Source organism: Mustela lutreola, chromosome 15 (assembly GCF_030435805.1).
Source record: "Mustela lutreola isolate mMusLut2 chromosome 15, mMusLut2.pri, whole genome shotgun sequence".
NCBI lineage: Eukaryota > Metazoa > Chordata > Mammalia > Carnivora > Mustelidae > Mustela > Mustela lutreola.
In genome coordinates this window covers 44881085-44903188 of record NC_081304.1, presented here as the reverse complement: position 1 = coordinate 44903188, position 22104 = coordinate 44881085, and the positions used below count along the sequence as shown (strand labels likewise).

Below are 22104 nucleotides of genomic sequence, written 5' to 3'. Positions count from 1 at the left end.
AGTAAACCATGTTGTAAACAGATGCATTGTCATCCAGGCTTTGTTCCCTTAAACAGCATAGGTGGAGTAGATTTTGTCTTATTCCTTTTTTTCTTTTTTAAAGATTGTGTTTATAAATAATTGCTACATCCAGTGTGGGGCTTGAACTCGGAACCCTGAGATCAAGGGTTGCAAACTCTACAGACTGAGCCAGCCAGACACCTGGATTTAGCATAATTCTTAAGGGCCTAGGGTTTTCAGAATGGTCAGTAAGCATTGGCTTCAACTTAAATTCACCAACTGCATTAGCTCCTACCTAACAAGAGAGTCAGCCTGTCCTTTGAAAAAAATTTTTTAAAAGATTTTATTTATTTATTTGACAGAAGGCAGGGGGGGATGGCAGGGGGAAGCAGGCTCCCTGCCGAGCAGAGAACCTGATGTGGGGCCTAATCCCAGAACCCTGGGTCAGAGGCTTTAACCCACTGAGCCATCAGGCGCCCTGTCCTTTGAAATTTTGAAGCCAGTCGTTGGCTTTTCTTCTGTTCTGAAAGTCTTAGTTAGATAAGGCTGTTTCTATTACACTGAGAATCTGTTAATGTAACCACCTTCATTAATGATGTTAACTAGATTTTCTGAATAACTTGTTGCAGCTTCTACATCAGCACTTGCTGCTTCCACTTGTTAGGGAGATGACTTCTTCCCGTGAACCTCAGGAATCAACCTCTGCTGTCCTGACCTTTTCTCCTGCAGCTTCCTCACTTTTCTTAGCCTTCATATAATAAAGTTAGGGCCTTGCTCTGGATTAGGTTTTGTCTTAAAGGAATGTTGTGGCTGGTGTGATCTTCTATCCAGACCACTAAAACTTTCTCCCTATTAATGATAGGGCTGTTTGCTTCTATTCCTGTGTTAACTGGTGAAGTACTTTTCATTTCCTTTAAGAACTTTTACTTTGTATTCATAACTTGGAGGATTGTTGGCATAAGAGGCCTAGCTTTTGGCTTGTCTCAGCTTTCAGCACACCTTCCTTACCTTAAGCTTAGTCATTGCTAGCTTTTGATTTATAGTGAGAGATCTGTGAAACTTCCTTTCACTTGACTTAGGGGCCATTTCAGTGTTATTAATTGAGCTAATTTCACTGTTGTAGTGTCTCAGAATAGGGAGGCCGGAGGGAAGAGAGGGAGAGGACAGTGGAGGGTGGGGAGACATGACATGGCACTGAATGGCAGGCAGGTCAGAGGAACAGTCAGAACACAACATTTATATTACTGAAATTTGACACAGAAACATGAAATGAACAAATGGTATTGGAAATTAGATGCCAGTAGACTTCCTTCACATAGGGTTGCCACAGATGTTCAGTTTGTAAAAAACACGATTCTGTGAAGCGTAATAAAACAAGGAATGCCTGCATATGGTTCTATTTATATGGAATGTCCAGAATGGACATAAATCCATAGAATGAAAGTAGGTGGGTACCTAGGGTTGATGAAGATGGGGATAGATGGGGAGTGACTGCTAATGGATATGGAGTATTTCTTTTTCAAGTGATAAAAATATTCTAAAATTGGTTGTGTAATAGTTGCACAACTTTGTGAATATACTGAAACTATCACTACATTTTAAATGGATGAATTATATATGTGAATTGCAGATCAGTAAAGCTGTTATTTACTAAAACTGGACAACTGCTGCTTCTGTAGTTGTACCATAGTCTTTTATGCCTTGGTTTTGGCTTCCCCCCCCCCTTTTTTTTTTTTTTAAGATTTATTTATTTATTTGACAGAGATCAAAAGTAGGCAGAGAGGCAGGCAGAGAGAAAGAGAGAGGGAAGCAGGCTCTCCGCTGAGCAGAGAGCCCAATGTGTGGGGCTTGATCCCAGGACCCTGAGATCATGACCTGAGCCGAAGGCAGAGACTTGAACACACTGAGTCACCCAGGCGCCTCTGTTTTTGGCTTTCTAAATGAAGAGAATACTGAATTTAATCTGGGATAGAGTAGTATTGAGTGCTTTAAATATATTTCTCTTCTTCCCCCATATTGTAAAAATACGGTTGGAATGTTGAAAAATTTGGGTGTGCCTGGGTAGTTCTGTTGGTAAGTGTCTGCCTTTGGCTCAGGTCATGATCCCATTGTCCTGGGATCAAGCCCCACCTTGGGCTCCCTCCTCTGCGTGGGGTGGGGTGGGGGTGGCCTGCTTCTTCCTCTCCCTCTGCCCGCCATTTCCCCTGCTTGTGCTTGCTGTCAAACAAACAAACAAAAATCTCTTTAAAAAAAAATGTTGAAAAAAAATTTTTTAAAGATTTTATTTATTTATTTGTCAGAGAGAGAGAGAGCGCGAGTGAGCACAGGTAGGCAGAGTGGCAGGCAGAGGCAGAGGGAGAAGCAGGCTCCCTGCAGAGCAAGGAGCCCGATGTGGGACTCCATCCCAGGACGCTGGGATCATGACCTGAGCCGAAGGCAGCTGCCCAACCAACTGAGCCACCCAGGCATCCCCAGAAATGTTGAAAAAATTTTAAAGCACAGAGAAGTGAAGGAAATATAAATTATCTGGAATAGTACCCAGAGTCATACTGTTAAATTTTTGGTGGTATTAGATACTTGTGTATAGTTTTTTTTGCAGAGTCTTAAAGTTTAAAAGGATTAATGGTGTAGCTAGGTTACTCTCTAAATTGCTTTGTTAGGGCCAGTTTAGAAAAGTTTACTGGTTCACTTTTGAGGAATGTTTAATTTGCTAGTTTTTGAAAATACAAACTAGTATGGAAGTGAGCTTGAAATTACCTTCCAACTTCACTGCCCCTGAATTTAGACTTTCTTTTCATGACTATTAAAAAAAAAAAAAAAAAAAAGGAACGCTTTCAGGCTTCCACAAATGAATTAATGGTCTTACTACTGTACTTCCCAATATTTCTTTTCTTTTTTTTTTTTTAAAGATTTTATTTATTTATTTGACAGGCAGTGAGAGAGGAAACACAAGCCAGGGGGAGGGAGAGAAGCAGGCTTCCGGGTGGGGAGGGAGCGTAGTCTGGGTCTCCGTTCCCTCCGTTCCAGGACCTTGGGAATCATGGCCTGAACTGTAGCAGATGCTTAATGACTGAGCCATCCAGGTGCCCCCAATATGTCTTTTCTTAATGTTCCAGAACTACATTAAAAAAATCTGTCTGCTTTATTGGGGCGCCTGGTGGCTCAGTCAAATAAGCGTCTACCTTTGGCTCAGGTCATGGTCCCAGGGTCCTGGGATCCAGTCCTATGTCAGGGTCCCTGCTCAACAGAGAGCCTGCTTCTCCCTCTCACTCTGCTGCTCTGCCTGCCTGTGCACGTGCTCGCTCTCTCTCTCAAATAAATAAATAAAATCTTAAAAGAAAAATCCACCTTATTAAAGTATTTGTATATGATTTCTTTTACATGTATAGTTGACTCTTGATGAACAACATGGGTTTGAACTGTGTTTGTCCACTTAAATACAGATTTTTTTTTTTTTTTTCAGTGAATACCATGAACATTTTTTCTCTTAGGATTTTCTAACAACTTCTTTCTCCTAGTTTGCTTTATTGTGGAATACAGTATATAATACAAATACAAATGACATAAAAAAAATAGGTGTTAATTATCAGCAAGGCTTCTGGTCAACAGTAGATCATTAGTAAAGTTTTGACGGGGGTGAGTCAAAAGGTATGCTTGGATTTCTGACTGCTTGGTGGGTCTGCTCCCTCTGTTTTCTTGTGTTATTCAAGGTTTAGGTTATTCAAGGTTTTTTGGTTTTTAAACCAAAATTCAGTGTTTGATAAATCTGTTCAGTTGTAGAACCACTGCAGTAGAGCAGTTCTGTTATTTGCACATTTTCTTTGCACTCAAGCTCCCCTCACTTCACCTCCATACCTTGGTAATCACTTATTTGCTGTGTTTATAGTTTTCCATTTTCTATAACTTAAAGTGAATCAGTCTTTTTTGGCCTGACTTTTTTCAGTTAGCATGATTTTACAACTCATCCATGTTACTTGAATCCTTGGTTTATTTTTTGTTCTTGAGTAGTATTCCATTGTATACATGGACTTTTGGGTTGTCATCTTAGCTGTCTTGAATAAAGTTTCTGTGAACATTTGTATAAAAAGTCTTTGTGAAGATGTATTTTCTTTTCTTTTGGGTAATGCCTAGTAGTGGAATTGCTGAATCTTAGGGTGTTCTAACAGTACAGGAACTACCAAACTATTTGCCAAAGACCTTACCATTTTAACGTTTCTCTTAGTTTCCTGATATTCCCAAAAGGATGATGTTTTTTAAACATATTTCCTTGGGATTACACATAATTTAACTAGTAAGCAGTGTGTCATAAAGTTACCATCTGCATCATACCTTAAGGTATTGCTTATGTTTAGAGTGTTAATGTATGCTAAGGGTGCTTATTAAAATGCAGATCATTGGGTCTTAGTACTAAAGATTCTGAATCAGTAAAGTTGGAGAACCATATGGTAATATAGCACTTAGTTTTTTCTGAAAGCATAGTTTTCATTAATATATTAGGTTAGTGTTCATTGAGCTGTTTTTGGTTCTTCCTCTGCATTCACATGCATTGTTTTTATTTTATTTTTTTTAAGTTTTTAAAGAAAATTTATTTATTTATTAGAGAAAGATCATGCACACATGCATAGTGGACGGTGCAGAGGGAGAGACCTCCATTTCACGATTCTGAGATTATGACTTGAGCTGAAATCAGGAGTCAGATGCTTAACTGACTGAGCCACCTGTTTTAAGTGGGCCCCATGCCCAGTGTGGGGCTTGAACTCATGGCCCTGAAATCAAGACCTGAGCTGAGATCAAGAGTCAGATGCCTTTTTGTTTTGGTTTGGTTTAAGATTCTGTTTATTTATTTGACAGCTAGAGAGGGAACACAAGCAGGGGGAGTGGGAGAGAGGGAGAAGCAGGCTTCCCGCAAGCTGAGAGCGAGATGCGGGGCTTGATCCCAGGACCCTGGGATCATGACCTGAGCCTAAGGCAGACGCCTAATGACTGAGCCACTCACTTTAATTGTGTTACCTGTTTTTTCCTTTACTTGAGGATCGGCTAAGATTTATCTGCTCCCCTTTCTTTGGTTGCCACCTAGTGGTAACAGATAGGAACCATAAGAAGTTTTGCTGATGAATTGAATTCGTAGGAGGTAGACAGTGCCTTTCTAAAGAAGGAAGGATGGAAACCAAAGATAAGTTTGGTTTGTGTTTGTGACTAACCAGACGCCCAAATGTGTATGCTTCCTATATGAATGCTCTTTACTCCCATGACTTCGAACTACAGTTTATTTGTATTGACTTGGGAAATTATTTGTAAGAAAATATTTTTTTAAAAAATTATCGTAACTTTGTAACAGGGCTTGTAACTTTTTTTTTTTTTTTTTAAGATTTATTTATTTTAGAGAGAGTGATTTTGGCGCGGGGGTGAGGGGCAGAAGGAGAGGAATGAGAAACACAAGCAGACTCCCTTCTGAGCACGGGGCTTTAGTCTTACCACCCTGAGGTCACAACCTGAACTGAAAGCAAGAGTCAGACACTCAGATGACTGCGCCACCCAGGTGCCCCTAGAGCCTGTAACTTTTTAATTTTTGTCTAAACTGCCAACTCAATTATTTGTACTAGGAAACGGGCAGGTGTCTTCCTAGTTCTCTTATTTTTTAAAAGATTTTTTTTTAAGATTTTTTTTTTGTTTATTGTCAGAGGGAGAAAGAGCAAGCACAAGCAGGCAGAGTGGCAGGCAGAGGCAGAGAGAGAAGCAGGCTCCCTGCCGAGCAAGGAACCTGATGTGGGACTCGATCCCAGGATCCTGGGACCATGACATGAGCCAAAGACAGCGGCTTAACTATCTGAGCCACCCAAATGTCCCTAAAGATTTTTGTTTATGTGTTCGACAGAGCAAGAGAGCACAAGCAGGGGGAGCAATAGAAGGAGAGGGAGAAGCAAGCTCCCCGCCAAGCAGGGAGTAGTCCTATGCAAGGCTTAATCCCAGGACCTTGGAATCATGACCTGAACTGAAGGTAGATGCTTAACCATGTGAACCCACCAGGCGCCCCCCCCCCCAATTCCCTTATTTATTTATTTATTTAAAAAAGATTTTTATTTATTTATTTGACAGAGATCACAAGTAGGCAGAGAGGCAGGCAGAGAGAGAGGAAGGGAAGCAGGCTCCCCGCGGAGCAGAAAGCCCCATGCGGGGCTCAATCCCAGGACCACGGGATCATGACCCAAGCTGAAGGCAGAGGCTTAACCCACTGAGCCACCCAGGCGCCCCCCTAATTCCCTTATTTAATGAGATAAATCTTTCCAAGCCATACTGTGAATTATAGTTTTGAAGTATATGAAGTTTTGATTCCATACATCTTTTATTACCGATTCTCTTGTTCTAGGCTTTTAGTTTGTTTTCTTTGACATGTTTTTTAGTTTTTTTTTTAACTCGTGTTTTAAAGATTTCATTTATTTGTTTGAGAGAAGGGGCGGGGGAGAAGAGGAGAGCCCCCAGACACTCTCATGGGATCATAACCTGAGTGAAAGGCAGGTGCCCAGCTGAGTCACCTAGGCACCCCTACTCATACTAGTTTCAATGATTGTATTTTTGTTAAGATTCTTGACATTTTACGCTAGCTTGACAGGAAAAAAAAGATGTATTGTGAAGGGATATTGTATAACAAAACTTATTTGTGTAAGATCTGATTTTACTTTTCTCACAGAAATGGTGGAATCAATGAAGAAAGTAGCAGGGATGGATGTGGAGTTGACAGTTGAAGAAAGAAACCTCCTATCTGTTGCATATAAAAATGTGATTGGAGCTAGAAGAGCTTCCTGGAGAATAATCAGCAGCATTGAACAGAAAGAAGAAAACAAGGGAGGAGAAGACAAACTAAAAATGATTCGGGAATATCGGCAAATGGTAAGATCATCATATCCTGGGCATCTTTAAAGAAAGATGCTTTCTTGGCATCTGTTTTGGATATTTTATTTTAAAGTTTTATTTATTTAATCTCTGCACCCAGTGTGGAGCTTGAACTCATGACTCCTAGATAGGAGTCACATGTTCTTTCTGACTAAGCCAGCCAAGTGCTCCAGGTTTTGGACATCTTTTTAAAGATTTATTTATTTATTTATTTATTTGAGAGTCAGAGTGCATGAGTCGGGTGAGGGGCAGAGAGGAAGGGAGAGGCTGGCTCGCCACTGAGCAGAGACTGTGACATGGGACTCCATCCCAGGATCCTGGGATCATGACCTGAGCTGAAGGCAGACGCTTAACTGACTGAAGCACCCAGCCACCCCGGTTTTGGACATTTTGGATCACAGCCCAGGGCACATGTGTTGCATACATGTGTAATAACATTTTTCTATTTTAATGAATTTTCATTTTAGCTTATCTGGATTATGGTAGGCCATACAATATTTCAGGAAAGAGGTGTGAAGAATTTTTCTCTGGAAGCTGTAGAGGGTGTTTAGTTTTCAACACCACAGAAGTAGAGAACTATTTTTTTTTTTTTAATATTTTATTTATTTATTTGACAAAGATCATAAGTAGGCAGACAGGCAGGCGCGGGGGGAGCAGGTTCCCTGCTGAGCAGAAACTCCATTTATTAATTATCTCTACCTCTGTTGGACACTGTTTTGAGTGGAGAGATATTTATTAGTATATGTAATTGTGCAAGGTAGGGTATTTATTTAAATGACCCTGTAAAGACTAGGTTATTGTTCTACTTTATAGATGGGAAAACTACAGTTCTGAGTGATTGATTAACATAACTGGGGTCGCATAGAAGGATATCAGTGTGTCCATTAAAGCTCAGATATGTTGGAACAAGAATATGGATTGTAAATAGAAAAGTTTGGTGTCTCAGCAGGAATGGGATTTGGACTAAGTAGGAAAGGAAGCAGGAAATAAAGAGAGGGACTGATAAATTGGGGGGAAGATGAAAGATTCAAGTGGCTGGGTGTCTTGATGTGTCCCTAAGTAGGAATAACAGGAATAAAAGAAATAAAAAGGAAGTTAGAGTCCAGTGGTGAAATAATTTAAGACTTCCTGGATAAAGCAACACAGTTAGGGATATTGACAAAAAAGGTCATGTAGTTGAGGTCAGGAACTCTTTTGAAAGGAACATGGGTGTGATACCTTGGTGTGATACTAGGAATTGGTGAGGTAGGCTGTGAATATGGATGAAAGGCATATAGAGATCCACTGATGACAGAGGCTTAGAAATTGGAATGTAGAGGATGAGCTTCCAAGGGGCAGCCATTTGGAGTAATAGCAGCCAGTCATAGTGGGGAGCTAGGAGAATTCAGAAGGTGTCTTAGTCCTACAGTAATTGCCACTTGAAAAGACACAGGGAGGTAGTTTATTCAGGAAAGAGCTAGTTTAACCCAGCACCAGAATGAGATTAGAAGAGAGATTGGGGAATTCTTTACAATGGAATGAAAGTTCCAGAGGGCGTAAGAAGAACTTGAAAAGGTTCAGCTGTGTTACTGTGTATTAATGGAAAATAGAGAACAAGATGTGTATGTGTGTTGGGTGATGGTATGTGTTTTAAGTGTGATAAATTTTAGGTAAGTAGCAATATTTACTTTAGTATACAGATTTTTGGTGCCATAACTGTTGTGGATCTCAGCCACTAAAGTGATTGCCTATTGAGCATAGTAGTGGTTAGGAATGTGAACATTAGCGGCAGACTGCCTGGGTTTGAATTTTTATTCCATCCCTTAAAAAATGTGACCCTAGGCTCTATAGTATGTCTGGGTTCAAATCCTAGCTCTCCCTCTTGAAGGTCTTTAAATTGGTGATTTTTGGCCAAATATCATAATCTTAGTTTCCCCGTGTACATGATAGTTTCTACCTTATATGCTAATTAATAGAAGTGTGCAGCTCTCAGTAAGAAGTAATTAGTGTTACTTTCAGATCTGTAACTGAATCATGAGGTTGTTGGTATGGGTTTTGTTTTTAGGGTTTTAATTTTAAGTAATCTCTACACTCAACGTGAGGTCAAGAGTCAACATGCTTCACCAGCTGAGCCAGCCACACGCCCCGTATCGTGGTGGTGTGGGTTGGTTGGTTGTTTTAAAGCACTAAACTAAAAGCATGCAGAAGGAGGATAATTTCTGTAGCCTGGAGACAACTTTACTCTGCTTTTTAAAATCAAGAGTGGGGAAGAAGGTATCATAAAGAAATGTATTATGTTTACTATGACTCTCTCCCTAAAAACTAGAGGGAGAATATGTCATAGTTCATGCAGTTTCTTAGACTTAAACAATTTTTGACTTTTTTTTCAGGTTGAGACTGAGCTAAAGTTAATCTGTTGTGACATTCTGGATGTACTGGACAAACACCTCATTCCAGCAGCTAACACTGGCGAGTCCAAGGTTTTCTATTATAAAATGTAGGTTCTATACTAGAAGGGAAAATGTCAGATTAAATGTTGGCCCCCTTAGAATTACTACTACTTCTGTGTTAGGTGTTCAACTTTTATTTAAGAATAGTTGTTTAATGTTAGGATAGTTACATGGGAGGGATGATTTTAAACTTAATTTTGAGTGCTCAATTGCGTATTCACTGCTAATGAACAATTATTGTTGCATTTAAGATGGTCAGACTGTTTAGTGTAAGAGTACTAGATTTTATCTATTTGCACTTTTAAAAATTTGTCAGAGAGAGCAGCAGGCAGAGCAGGCTCCTTGTGGAGCAAGTTCCGAAGAGAGACTCGATCCCAGAACCCTGGGATCATGTCCCAAGCTGAAGGCAGCCACTTAACCAGCTGAGCCACCTAGCTGTCCCTGTTTGCATTTGTTTTTTGTGTGGAGTTACCCGCCAGCTGTAGCAATGTATTACAGAGTTTAGTTTTACCATTTATGTCGAAGTTTTATTTCAAAATTAAGAAACTGCCATGCCATTTTTTTTTGGAACCACTTTTTTGTGTTTAATTTTAGCCAGTGAAAAATATACTGATTTTTGAGGCTTTGCAGTTAATTTCGCTAGGTTTTTGCTTATATTTGGTATTCTGAACTCTGAGGTGGAAAACTGAATAGACTAGTCAGTCTTTGCTGAAAGAGACTTTGTGAAATTATTGAAGTATCCGTGTTAATTATGAAATATATTTCTGTCACGTTTCACTTTACAGACTACAAAATTTTAAGTTTACTTTCATTTAAAAAGTATTTTTCCTAATTGTGTTTGTTTTATTTTAGGAAAGGGGACTACCACAGGTATCTGGCTGAATTTGCCACGGGAAATGACAGGAAGGAGGCTGCAGAGAACAGCCTAGTGGCTTATAAAGCTGCTAGTGATATTGCAATGACAGAACTTCCACCAACGCATCCAATTCGCTTAGGTCTTGCTCTCAACTTTTCCGTATTCTACTATGAAATTCTTAATTCCCCCGACCGTGCCTGCAGGTAAGTCATGGAAGAAAACAAAAGCTCTCACTGTGAAAGTGAAAAAAGTTACAAAAGAGAATTGTCTTGTTTCCTGGGATTGCCTTTGCAGCGTTGGCCATGTAACAGAGAATTCTTTTAGCTCTTAGTGAAACTGCTTTGGATGATTTTAAGACCAACCCTGTCTCAGTTCACTAGGATAGCAGTTTTGGATTATGTTGATGGGGAAAAGTTTTGTTGGTAGTTTGAATTTTAAACTTGTTAGTGGGAGAGTGGAATTACAATAGACTTTTTTTAAATATTCGCTTTTAGTCTTTGTAGGCATGTTCATATAGTTAGGCTCTTAGTGTACGTATTTTATGTTTTCTATTTTAATATGAGCAGTTCTTCATCTTTGTATGTTGATTCCCCCATTTATATTTTAGGTTATTCCCAGTTTTTTTGATACAGTTAGAAATTTTATGAGACTGACGCGCTACCTACTGCGCTAATGAGGCACCTCAGTTAGATATTTTAAAGGATAGCTTTATGTACATAGCTTTTTACTTGAAAAAAAATTACTGTAAACTATCACATGAGGTTTATCATTCTAACCATTTCTAAAAAGGATTTATTATAGAATGAGTAAATGGAGGGGACAGAGGGAGAGAATCTAGCAGACTCCCTGCTGAGCGTAGACTCCCTCCCCTGTCCCCTAGACATGGGACTTGATCCCAAGACCCTGATCATGACCTGAGCTGAAATAAAAAATCGACTCAGTTGACAGAACTTGGGCTTAACTGAGCCACCCAGGCACCCCTCATTCTAACCATTTTTAAGTTGTACAGTTGAATGGCATTGAATATACCCACAATATTGTGTAATTGCCACCATGAAGGTATTTCTAAAACTTTTTCATCACCTGAAACTAACCACTACCCAGTAATTCTCTAGATATCTCCACCCCTGCCCCCACTAATCTCGACTTTCTGTCTTTGTGAATTTGCCTATTTTAGTTTCCTCATATAATTGGAATAATGTATATAGTCTTCTTGAGTATATAGGAGCCAGATACTTCATGAAAGAGATTCTCCTGATACGAGGTGGATTCATTTAAATGCAAACCATTATTTATTCATCTAAAAACATTGTAAATTCCTAGTTGAGTTTGTCAAAGAGGTACAGGTCTTAACCGAAGAAGTTATAGCTATCTGTTTGGCTAATAGTATTGATTGGATCTTTCATTGTCATTCTCCAGTGTAGCTCTCCATCACTTTGATTTAAGTCTTCTCCATGCCTTTGCTCTTAAGCATTTGCTTAACTTACTTATTTTTTTTTAAAGATTTTTATTTATTTATTTGACAGAACATAAAGCAGGGTGAGCAATAGAGGGAGAGGGAGAAGCAGGGTCCTCACTGAGCAGGGAGCCTAATGGGGGGATCGATCCCAAGACCCTGCCAAAGGCAGACGCTTTAACCAACTGAGCCATCCAGGTGCCCCTGTGCATTTACTTCAATTTTTAGCATTCCATTCATGCTCTTCTCCTTCCCTTTTGGATGAGTTCGTATTTGACTTCCTGGTTTGCTCATTCTCTAGGGTTTCTTAAGTACTTTCTCCAGAGTAGCACTTCATACTTGTTTTATAATAGTTTTGTGTATCAGTCAGTCCTCTATTCCTAGATGTTCATTGTGGACTGAGAGTGTTTCTTTCCTTTCTTCTGTTTCTCCCCTAGTGTCCTGCATCACTTGGTGTACATCATGTACCATACCCAGTAAATGTTGATTTTGTTTCTTTTAAATTTAGTAAAATGGCTTATATACCACATTTCTGTGGGTTCTATACCCTCCCCCCTTTTTCTGCTTCTTTAGCATTAAAGTCTTTGGAATTAAACTGAGCTGTTCAACATTTCGTCTTTTTTTTTTTTTTTTTTTTTTTTTTTTTAAGATTTTTTTATTTATATATTTGACAGAGAGAGATCACAAGTAGGCAGAGAGGCAGGGAGAGAGAGAGAGGAGGAAGCAGGCTCTCTGCTGAGCAGAGAGCCCGATGCGGGACTCGATCCCAGGACCCTGAGATCATGACCTGAGCCGAAGGCAGCGGCTTAACCCACTGAGCCACCCAGGCGCCCAACATTTCGTCTTTTTACCTTAAAATTTTATTAAATAAGTGAGCTGTTGACTAGAACTTGGTAATACTTTTATTATGTATATATTTTAGTGGTGCTTCAGGATAGAATTTGGTCTGTGTATTCTGTTTACTGATAGGCTTGTCAAAAGCCTGGTAAGAAATGGTGCTCTAGGGTGCTTGGTTGGGTCAGTTGGTAGAGTACGCAACTCTTGATCTTGAGGTCGTGAGGTTGAGCTCCACACTGGGACTGGGGTTTTTTGTTTGTTTGTTTGTTTGTTTTTTCTTTAAAAAGTAGTAGTGGTAGTGGTGCTCTAAAAATTTTATTCCCTCCAAATTTGCTAGATTACAAAATTAAATAGTTTTCATAAGTTGTATCTGTTATTCCTTTATTTCAGTATTTAAACCCAAGATGTTCAGTGTCACTATTAACATACTACAGGATAACTTAAGAAAAAGATTGGTTTCTGACATGTCATTTTTGTTTTTAAAGGGCTTATTTTTGTAATATATTTATGTAAATACTTTTAGGTTGGCAAAAGCAGCTTTTGATGATGCAATTGCAGAACTGGATACGCTGAGTGAAGAAAGCTATAAGGACTCTACACTTATCATGCAGTTGTTACGTGATAATCTGACACTATGGACTTCAGACATGCAGGGTGATGGTAAGGAAACTCGGACGTTAAATGCATTTCTTTCAGTTGTTGGGTCTTTTTACTTTTAGGATCTCCTTGGTATTTCTTCACATTAAGCTATAGTTTAGACTCAGCCTACCCTACAGACTATCAAATTTTAATACTGCCTTTACAGCAGATGATCTCAAAGTACAGTTTTCTGTTTGGGGCTGTACGATGATAATGTAAAAGACTTGTTTGGTAAGGGGACTCTCTTTCTTTTTAAAGATTTTTATTTATTTGTTAGAGAGAGAGAGAGAGAGATTGATACAGAGCGCAAGCACAGGCAGACAGAGTGGCAGGCTAGAGGCAGAGGGAGAAGCAGGCTCCCCGCCGAGCAAGGAGCCCGATGTGGGACTCGATCCCAGGACGCTGGGATCATAACCTGAGCCGAAGGCAGCCGCTCAACCAACTGAGCCACCCAGGCGTCCCGGGGACTCTCTTTTTAATATTTGAAGATTTAAAAACTTTTTGTCTCTAATATTTGCTAAACTTAGTTTGCTTCTCTCACTGTTTTGGAATTTGGAGGCAGGAACCATCTCATTTTATCTTTCTCAGATTAAATTTTAGGGATCTGTGTAATTGCATGTCATGATCACTGCTTTGGGTGACTTATCCTCAGGTTAAAACTAGATGGTGTCAGTAAATATTTATGAATCAGCTTCTCTGTGGGATTTTTTTTTTTTTTAAAGATTTTATTTATTTGACAGAGATCACAAGTAGGCAGAGAGAGAGGAGGAAGCAGGCTCCCTGCTGAGCAGAGAGCCCGATGCAGGGCTCGATCCCAGGACCCTGAGATCATGACCTGAGCCGAAGGCAGTGGCTTAACCACTGAGCCACCCAGGCGCCCAATAATTGTTGATTTTTTAAAGGAGATTTTATTCTGCTTATTCCAGAGAATCCTTTTTATCCATGATAGATTATTGAAGAGTGAGTAACATGACCATTTTATGAGCTGGCTTTACAGTTGGTGGTGGTGGTATGGGAAGTAGAAACAAAAAGTTTGTCAATTTTAGTTGCAGATCCTTTGAGTGTTTTTTTTGTTTTTTTTTTTAAGATTTTATTTATTTATTTGACAGAGATCACAAGTAGTCAGAGAGAGAGAGTGGGAAGCAGACTCTCTGCCAAGCAGAGAGCCCAATGCGGGGCTTGATCCCAGGATTCTGGGATCATGACCTGAGCTGAAGGCAGAGGCTTTTAAACCCACTGAGCCACCCAGGCGCCCCGCTTTATGAAATATTTAGATACTTGACTAGGGTTGGATTAAGATATGTGGCATATGATATCTACTTGCACGCTTACTGAACAAAGCCAGATGGAGCCACAGATTACTTTCCAACACAGCACTTCAGGCAACCACTGCCAGTCTGTGGGACTGAAAACCAATTTACTATCTCTGAACTAATGACTTGAGGTTCCTTCCAGCTTTAACATTCTGTTGTACTCTAAACAATAACTACTCAGAAGAATGGCCAGCTATGGACTCTTCATAGTCACCCTCAGCTCAGAGAAGAATAATATCTCTGTGCCTGTTTGAGGGAATAAAAGGAAAACATGTGGAGAGTTTGGTAAGCGGTATTGACCTAAAGTAAGGTGTATACCCCTCTGACCTCTGGGGGCATTTTTCTGAGGGTGAAATAACAAAGATGATGACCTGGGTTGCAGCCCTGCTTTTGGGGGGTGGCAGTTCATTCCAACTTTTATAACTAAGCTTGCTAGATAGTAAAATTAAATGGAATTTTTTTTTATATTTTCTAATGCTATTCTTATCACTGGTAACCAGTAAAGTAAACTATATGTAATTTTGTTTTTACATAGAGCCAAAGATTTTTTTTTTTTTGTTATCAAACATTTTATGAAATAGATTGCCTTCTGCAATAGGATATTTTCTTGAAACTATTTTACATAGTTGCAAAGGTTCTTTGTACCAGAGATGTTTTATTACATAGATTTTTTTTTAAAATCCTAAAACAGTTTTATTTAAATCTAGTAAAATCCACTTGCTTCAGTTCTTTTTTTTTTTTTTATTTTTATTATAGTTTTTTTTTTTTTTTTTTTTTTAAAGATTTTATTTATTTATTTGTCAGAGAGAGAGAGGGAGAGAGAGCGAGTACAGGCGGACAGAATGGTAGGCAGAGGGAGAAGCAGGCTCCCTGCTGAGCAAGGAGCCCGATGCGGGACTCGATCCCAGGACGCTGGGATCATGACCTGAGCCGAAGGCAGCTGCCCAACCAACTGAGCCACCCAGGCGTCCCACTTGCTTCAGTTCTTACCACTGTAATGGACCGTTGATTAAATTTGGTTGAAACAGACTAATTTTCATTTAAGAGCTTTGGCGATAAAATATTTGAAATAATGAAACAAGTTTAACAGTGAAAAATTAAAGTAGTCTTTGAACATTTTAGTAAAATTAACAAATCTGAATTTACAAATTGTTGTGGGTACTAGTCATTTATTCGCCATTTTCCCTAAGAAGTGTAGTATTACATGTTTTATTAACTTTGGTTTTGTGACTTAGAATCTGTGCAAAATTGCAGACATGGAATTGGCAGTTTCCCAGGATATTGGATAGAGTTGAGCATTATTTAGATAGTTTTCTTGTTTTTAAATTTTATTATGGAAAATGGTGTTTAAAAAAACACTTGAATTAAGGGTTTCTAAAGGAAGAAATGTGTATGCGATTCCCGAGCTTTTACTGAGATGTTTTCATTTTTTTTTTTTTTTTAACTGCAGAATATGTTCACTTCAGTCTGTGTTGGAACATCTTTATAAACATTACCACTTTTTCTCATCAAGTGATTTCAGTCCTTTTCTCTTAACCTGTTTTCAGAGGACTATTTCATAAACAAGTCCATAGGAAATGTGTGTTCTCTTCCTGTCCCCTTCTTCCCCCCAAATCAGGAAACAGTGGGCAAAGAAATACCTGTCCAAAGAAACGCCCCCCTTCTGTTTACCTTTTAAGAGGATATTATTTTATCCTTTTAAAATGGAAAGAAACAGATACTTTGTAGAGTGAAGTGTATACAAAGTAAAAAGACCCAAATCTGACTCTCCTAAATCATTGATGTTTTCTTTCGTCCTGCTCTCTTGGTTTGTTTTTCTTGTAATGTTGCTTTCATATGATTGTTCTCCCTCCCTTTTTCCTTGCAATATAGATTCCTAAAGGATAATCCAACTCTTCCTTTCCTAAAAACTCTACTTTGTAAGTCATTATCATGGCACAGTGAATTCTGCTTTTTCGTTTTGGTTCTTCACTAATCATGCCTGCATATATACCATCATCCCTTTTGCTTACAAAACTGCCTGTTCTACATTCTAGGATGTGAAACCTTCCAAGACATTTATGATCTGCTACCTCTGTCTACCTCTGGTTGGGTGTGACTCATCTGACAGTATTCTATGCCAAAGTTACTTGGAACTTTTGGCAAATCTAATGGTTGCTTATAAGTGAATTAGAGTGTGCTCTGTTGTTGTTTGTTAACCATATTTTGGCAGTGTATTGCTGTTAAAAATGAGCGTGAATGTTCCTATCATTTCCTGAGTTTGAATACATTATTTTGGGAATCATTGGGTGGTGCATCATTTCTTTCCTCTGTAAATGGTTTTTTTGGTCTGTCTTTGCATGTCTTTTTCTATATATATGAGTCAAAACTCTTTATGTGCCTTAAGAACTTTTTTTTTTTAAAGATTTTATTTATTTGACACAGGCAGATCACAAGTAGGCCGACAGGCGGCGGAGGGTGGGGGAAGCAGGCTCCCTGCTGAGCAGAGAGCCCGTTGGGGGGCTCGATCCCAAGACCCTGAGGTCATGACCTGAGCCAAAGGCAGAGGCCTAACCCACTGAGCCATCCAGGCACCCCACCTTAAGAACTTTTTAAAAAGAGTCACATTTCAATATCAAATATTTTGGTCAGAGAAGAAAATTTCAAGTGTCTAAAAATATGCTTACCTAATCCTTGTTGCCGTAACAGCATTGTTTTATCATATCAAGGTCTTTCAGACTGCTTAAAAAGCACTCCTCAGGTTAAATGCTTTATGTTGGTAGGCACCCAGTCTTAGTGTCATTTGTCCATCCTAATTAACAAGCAATATCAATGGATGGATTGTCTGAACTGAAATGATTGTTGTATTAGGTAACTGTTCATTTATTTTAATTCAAACTGTTAACTACATAGGAATTGTAGTGATTTGTTAAAGCACAAAAGAATGTAACTTTAACCTCTTTCGTTATTTTTTAGCAAAAGCCTGCATGCTTTTTTTTTTATTATGGCTGACTTACTTAATGCTTTTTAATAGGTAGATGATTCTCCAGTGAATAGGCTGGCTTTCTGTTGCATGTCATAGTGCAGTTCAAATTCCTCAGCCCAATCATCATGTTTTAAGGGAAAAGAAAAACCGGCATGAGAGAACTGGTCCAAATGCCCTTCTTTAATAACCTCAGCGGTCTGGTTTACTTTGAGCATGCTGTTTCACTCTGGAGTAAGAAACTTGGTTTATGGTTTGGTGTGACTGGCTAAGATACAAAATGTAAACTCACTTAAAAAAGCAGAACCCTCCCTTTAAAATTGAAGAACTTCTTTGGAGCATCTTACTGCTCATTTCTCTACTGAAGCATTTCACATGGAGCTTGTGAGTAGATTTTACCAAAAAAACCCCTAATAAGTACCCTTGATTCTTAAAGAGGTGAGGTTATTGAGAAAGAGTATTTTGACCCAAGATATACATGAAAGCTTGAAAATCATTTAACAATATGGTTACCTTGGCTGTCTACTTTTAAGAGCTTATTTAGCATAAAAATAGTTTTACTGTGCATTGGGTTTTTTTTTTTTTTTTTTTTCCCCCTTTCATCCTGACTATTGACCATTCAGGACTTTGATCCAGCAGCACTTCTTGGCTTAGGCATTTCAGGTGTCAAGGATGGTATAAGTCCTTTGGCTGTCTGTGTTTAATATCAGTTGTAGCAAATGTAAGACGTCTGTGCTTGGAATGATACCTTTCTTTGTTACTACAATAGTCTAATTTAGTCAGTGTAAAATAATTAACTCGTTCTTCTTTGCAGGTGAAGAGCAGAATAAAGAAGCGCTGCAGGATGTGGAAGATGAAAATCAGTGAGACATAAAAGCCAACAAGAGAAACCATCTCTGACTACCCCATTCCTTCCCATCCCACTCCCATTGGAAATTCCCCCATTGTCACTGAGAACCACCAAATCTGACTTTTACATTTGGTCTCAGAATTTAGGTTCCTGCCCTGTTGGTTTTTTTTTTTTTTTTTTTTTTTTTTTTAATTTTAAAAAAGTTTTCAAAAGTTCTTAAAGGCAAGAGTGAATTTCTGTGGATTTTACTGGTCCCAGCTTTTTTAGGTTCTTTAAGACACTAACAGGACTGCATAGAGGCTTTTTCAGCATTACTGTATTGTCTCCTGCCAGATGTGGCAAGATCACCATTAGAAATGGAAATTACATTCAAAATCCATTAGACTTCTAGGTGATGCAAGCATCTAAGAGAGAGGTTAATCACACTATAGAGGCATTGTGGTATCATTTTTCCTTTTTCTAATTGTTTAAACTGAATTTTATACCAATGTTTAAAATTAATTGGGTGTTAGCTTGAAGTGGTTAAAGATTGGAGAGTTGTAATGGATTTGCTGTAAAGTGTTTTCAAACTCTGCTGAAATGTTGCTGAAAAGCATGGTGCTGGTAACAGTTCAACAATCCGTGGCTGCTCATTCTTGCCTACGTATACTCTCCCTCTAAAGCAGGTTAGCATTGAAGGTGGTATGGAAAAGCCTGCATGCGTGTTCAATTCTTTGTTTCTTCTCCTTCCCTTTCCCTTTGGCCCCCGGCCCCCCTTCGCTCGCTCAACCTCTTTTGTTCAGTATGTGTAACTTGAAGCTAATTTGTACTACTGGATATCTGACTGGAGCCACAGATACAGAATCTGTATTGTTCTTACTGAAACACAGCATGGAATTAACATTAAACTTAAATAAAACAAACCTAAATTAAAAATGCCAAATATTATTGCGCCTCCATCCTTTATCTTTCTAAAATAAACTCTAGTCCAAACACATTGACAGTATTGTTTGCCTAAATGTGGAAAATTACCCCCTCTTCTTCCACAAATCACTTATATTTCCCAAAGATGATACATATTTTTAGAAAAAGACTTCTTCTTTGCTGGTAACCTGGTTGTTGAAGAACACTGAGTAAGAACACTCAAGTCAATTCATTCCCAGTCCTATCTTCTTAACCAGGTAACAACACGATATTTATTTTAATCATTAAAGTACAAACTTATACTCACACCAGGTGTAATTATGTATCATTTTTTAGCATGGAATTTGGGTTGTACAATCAAGGCTGAATGTGTCAGAATAATCTTCCTTAGGCTCAAGTAAAATTAACCCCCACTACCACTTCTAAAGGTCAGTGGCAGGAACAGAAAATAATTACATCCATTCTCAGTAGTACATGTACACATGGTAGAACTATGTAGCCACCCCCCTTACTAGAGACACTCATTGTTAAATAGTTTCTTCGAGAAATAGTCTACATCAGTATGTATAGGTATTTAGTCACCATAGACCATCCTGTATCAGGCATTTAGATCTAATTTGAGTGACTAATATGGATGGACTCCTGGTTTTTCTTCTTTTTTTTTTAACCAGTTGACTCCTTTTGGACAGATTATTTCTAGACTTGCTATTATAAATTATGGTGTTGAATTAAACACCTTTGTAACTGTCTCCACTTAATTATTTGCATTTCTAGATGTCCTGTGGGAGAGAACATACTTTTCAACGGATAAATACTGCCCATTTCCTTCCAAAGGGGTGGTTCCACTTTTAGAGTGCCCCCCAGTCCCGTCAGCAGTGTCTGAGAGTATCTGCTCTATCACCACACTTGACTCTTGCTAAATGAGATGTTGACATCAAAAATATACCCTGGCTTAATTCTCAGTAGTGAAGACTTAGGAAATTAGCAGAAGAGTGATGTGTCCTAGTAGTTTTTTTTTCCCTAGTAGTTTTTATTTTATTAAAGTATATATATGTCCATAATTAGGATAAACAAGATTTTTTTTTTTTTTTTTTTTGTATTGCTATTCCATTAAATAGTTGTGGAGATGTGGAGCTATGTCCAAGAGGTTTTCAGGTTGATTGGTTCTTTTTCCAGCAGTCAGGTGGCCAAAAGTGTTGCTGCATCAAGGTCCAAAACTGAAGGAATTCTTAAAATTCGATCAAATTTTTAAAGATAAGGGGACTTAGTGTTTTGCAGTCTGTTCCCATACTAAACACAAATGCACAGGTGCCTGGACTTAAAGAGTCAAACACGTGGGTAATGTTTTTACAGAACAGTCTGGCTTGTGGAGATGATTTCTGTCAAGTTATGTTGTTACAGGCATGTGTTTAGTGAAAGGGGTCTCTAGTTGGCTCTGTGGATCAGCAAACTCAGGATCCCATGAGCATGCTCAAGAATGTGGCAGTCTTAGAGAGAGAAGAACTTGCCATCCAGAGAAGCCATTAAAGGCACTTGGGGAATATTGTGGTGACTGGTACAGGTCTTCAGATCCCTGTAAAGTATGGAAGACGGGCAACCAGGAAAACTGCAGAAAGGTGACAGCCCTGTAAGAAATACTCTCTATCTGTGGTCTGAAAAGGTGAAGTTGTTTCAGCTCCGTTTAGTTTTTGAGGATCAGTTAGTTTCAGTAGAAACTCTAGTTAACATTACAATTTGAATGCAATGTATGTTTCAGTTATAATAGTGCTTGCTTTGGAAAAAAAAAAAATGTTTTAAACCCAAAGGTTTTTTAAAATGCTGGAAGCACCAATAAATGTATCTGTGACTCGCCTGGGTTCTAGAACTGGTGACTGGAAAAACATATCCAAAGTTAGGTTTTGCTTCTTCAAGGAAGATGAGAATGAACTTTAGGTTAGGTTATTTTTAAGGGGAATTTGATGGAATAAATGTGAACTTATAACTTTGCTTCCGCCTCGGACAAATGCCACTTGAGAGTTTAGTAAGATCCCAAATCAGCTGCTTTGCTGTTAATCCTAGGACAATAGGAGAGTGAGCATGCTGAGATGGCATTTTGAAGAGGAATCTTGCTTTGTTTTGAATATTATAACAAGTAATAGGGGTCACTGGTGAACTTCTAGGAATTGTGAGCTTTTAGAGGAAGTGATTCTGGATCCAATTGGCTAAGCAAAATTAAACCTTGTTTTATCAGTTGAGTTACTAATCCAGTAGTTGATAGAAGAACTAATATTTAGCAAACATTCAGTATTGGCTGTGTACCAGGCACTGTGCTTATTTTTTTAAAGATTGTTAACTAGAGAGTACAAGCATGTGGGGGGGAGGGGCAGAGGGGCAGGGGACAAGCAGACTCCCCACTGAGCATGGAGCCAGAAATGGGGCTCCATTCCAGGATCCTGAGACCATGACCTGAGCCATAGTCAGGGGCTTAACTAGCTGCGCCACCCAGGTGCCCCGCACTGTGCTCGTTATTAAGCAGTGTCCGTAAACTAGCACATAAATATTCAATAGTTTGATGAGTAGTCACCTGCATTTTGCAGATAGGGAAACTGAAAAGTTAACTTGGCCAAAGCCACACAGCTAGTTCAAACAGTTCAAAGTAGTTCAAACAGGATTCAGAGTTGGGTTTGTAGGACTACATAGCCCATGTTCTTAACCATTAAGCCATTCTTTTTGCTCTTTATCAAAACTAATGTTTCATTGAAATGTTTCCTCTAAGTGACTGTTTAAAAAATACATTTCTGAGATCATCATACAATTGATAGAACTGTACATTGATAAATTCTTTTCAAAAGCTGTAATATGCATGTTAAGAAATGGGCCCTTTGCTATCTCAGTTATACCACTTTGGGGAAACACTAGGTTGGCATTCTGTTATGTGTAAGGGAGGGCTGAAATGGTTTTTCTTAAAGAGTGCATTGCTTTTTGGACA

General features: G+C 38.8%; 1 protein-coding gene across 2 annotated transcripts in view; it reads left to right on the top strand.

Moving 5' to 3' along the window:
- Window positions 1-19155, top strand: part of YWHAE (tyrosine 3-monooxygenase/tryptophan 5-monooxygenase activation protein epsilon) — a 59896-nt gene extending 40741 nt beyond the window's left edge. Inside the window, exons 2-7 of one of the 2 annotated variants that reach the window (XM_059148401.1) lie at window positions 6689-6888; window positions 9261-9367; window positions 10173-10379; window positions 12993-13129; window positions 16294-16340; window positions 18198-19155. In XM_059148401.1, coding sequence (XP_059004384.1) covers window positions 6689-6888; window positions 9261-9367; window positions 10173-10379; window positions 12993-13129; window positions 16294-16301 — 659 coding nt within the window. In that variant the 3' untranslated portion in view covers window positions 16302-16340; window positions 18198-19155. The remainder of the gene's footprint in view (window positions 1-6688; window positions 6889-9260; window positions 9368-10172; window positions 10380-12992; window positions 13130-16293; window positions 16341-18197) is intronic. The other variant, XM_059148400.1, reaches the window with a different exon arrangement.
- Window positions 19156-22104: the final 2949 nt, after the last annotated feature.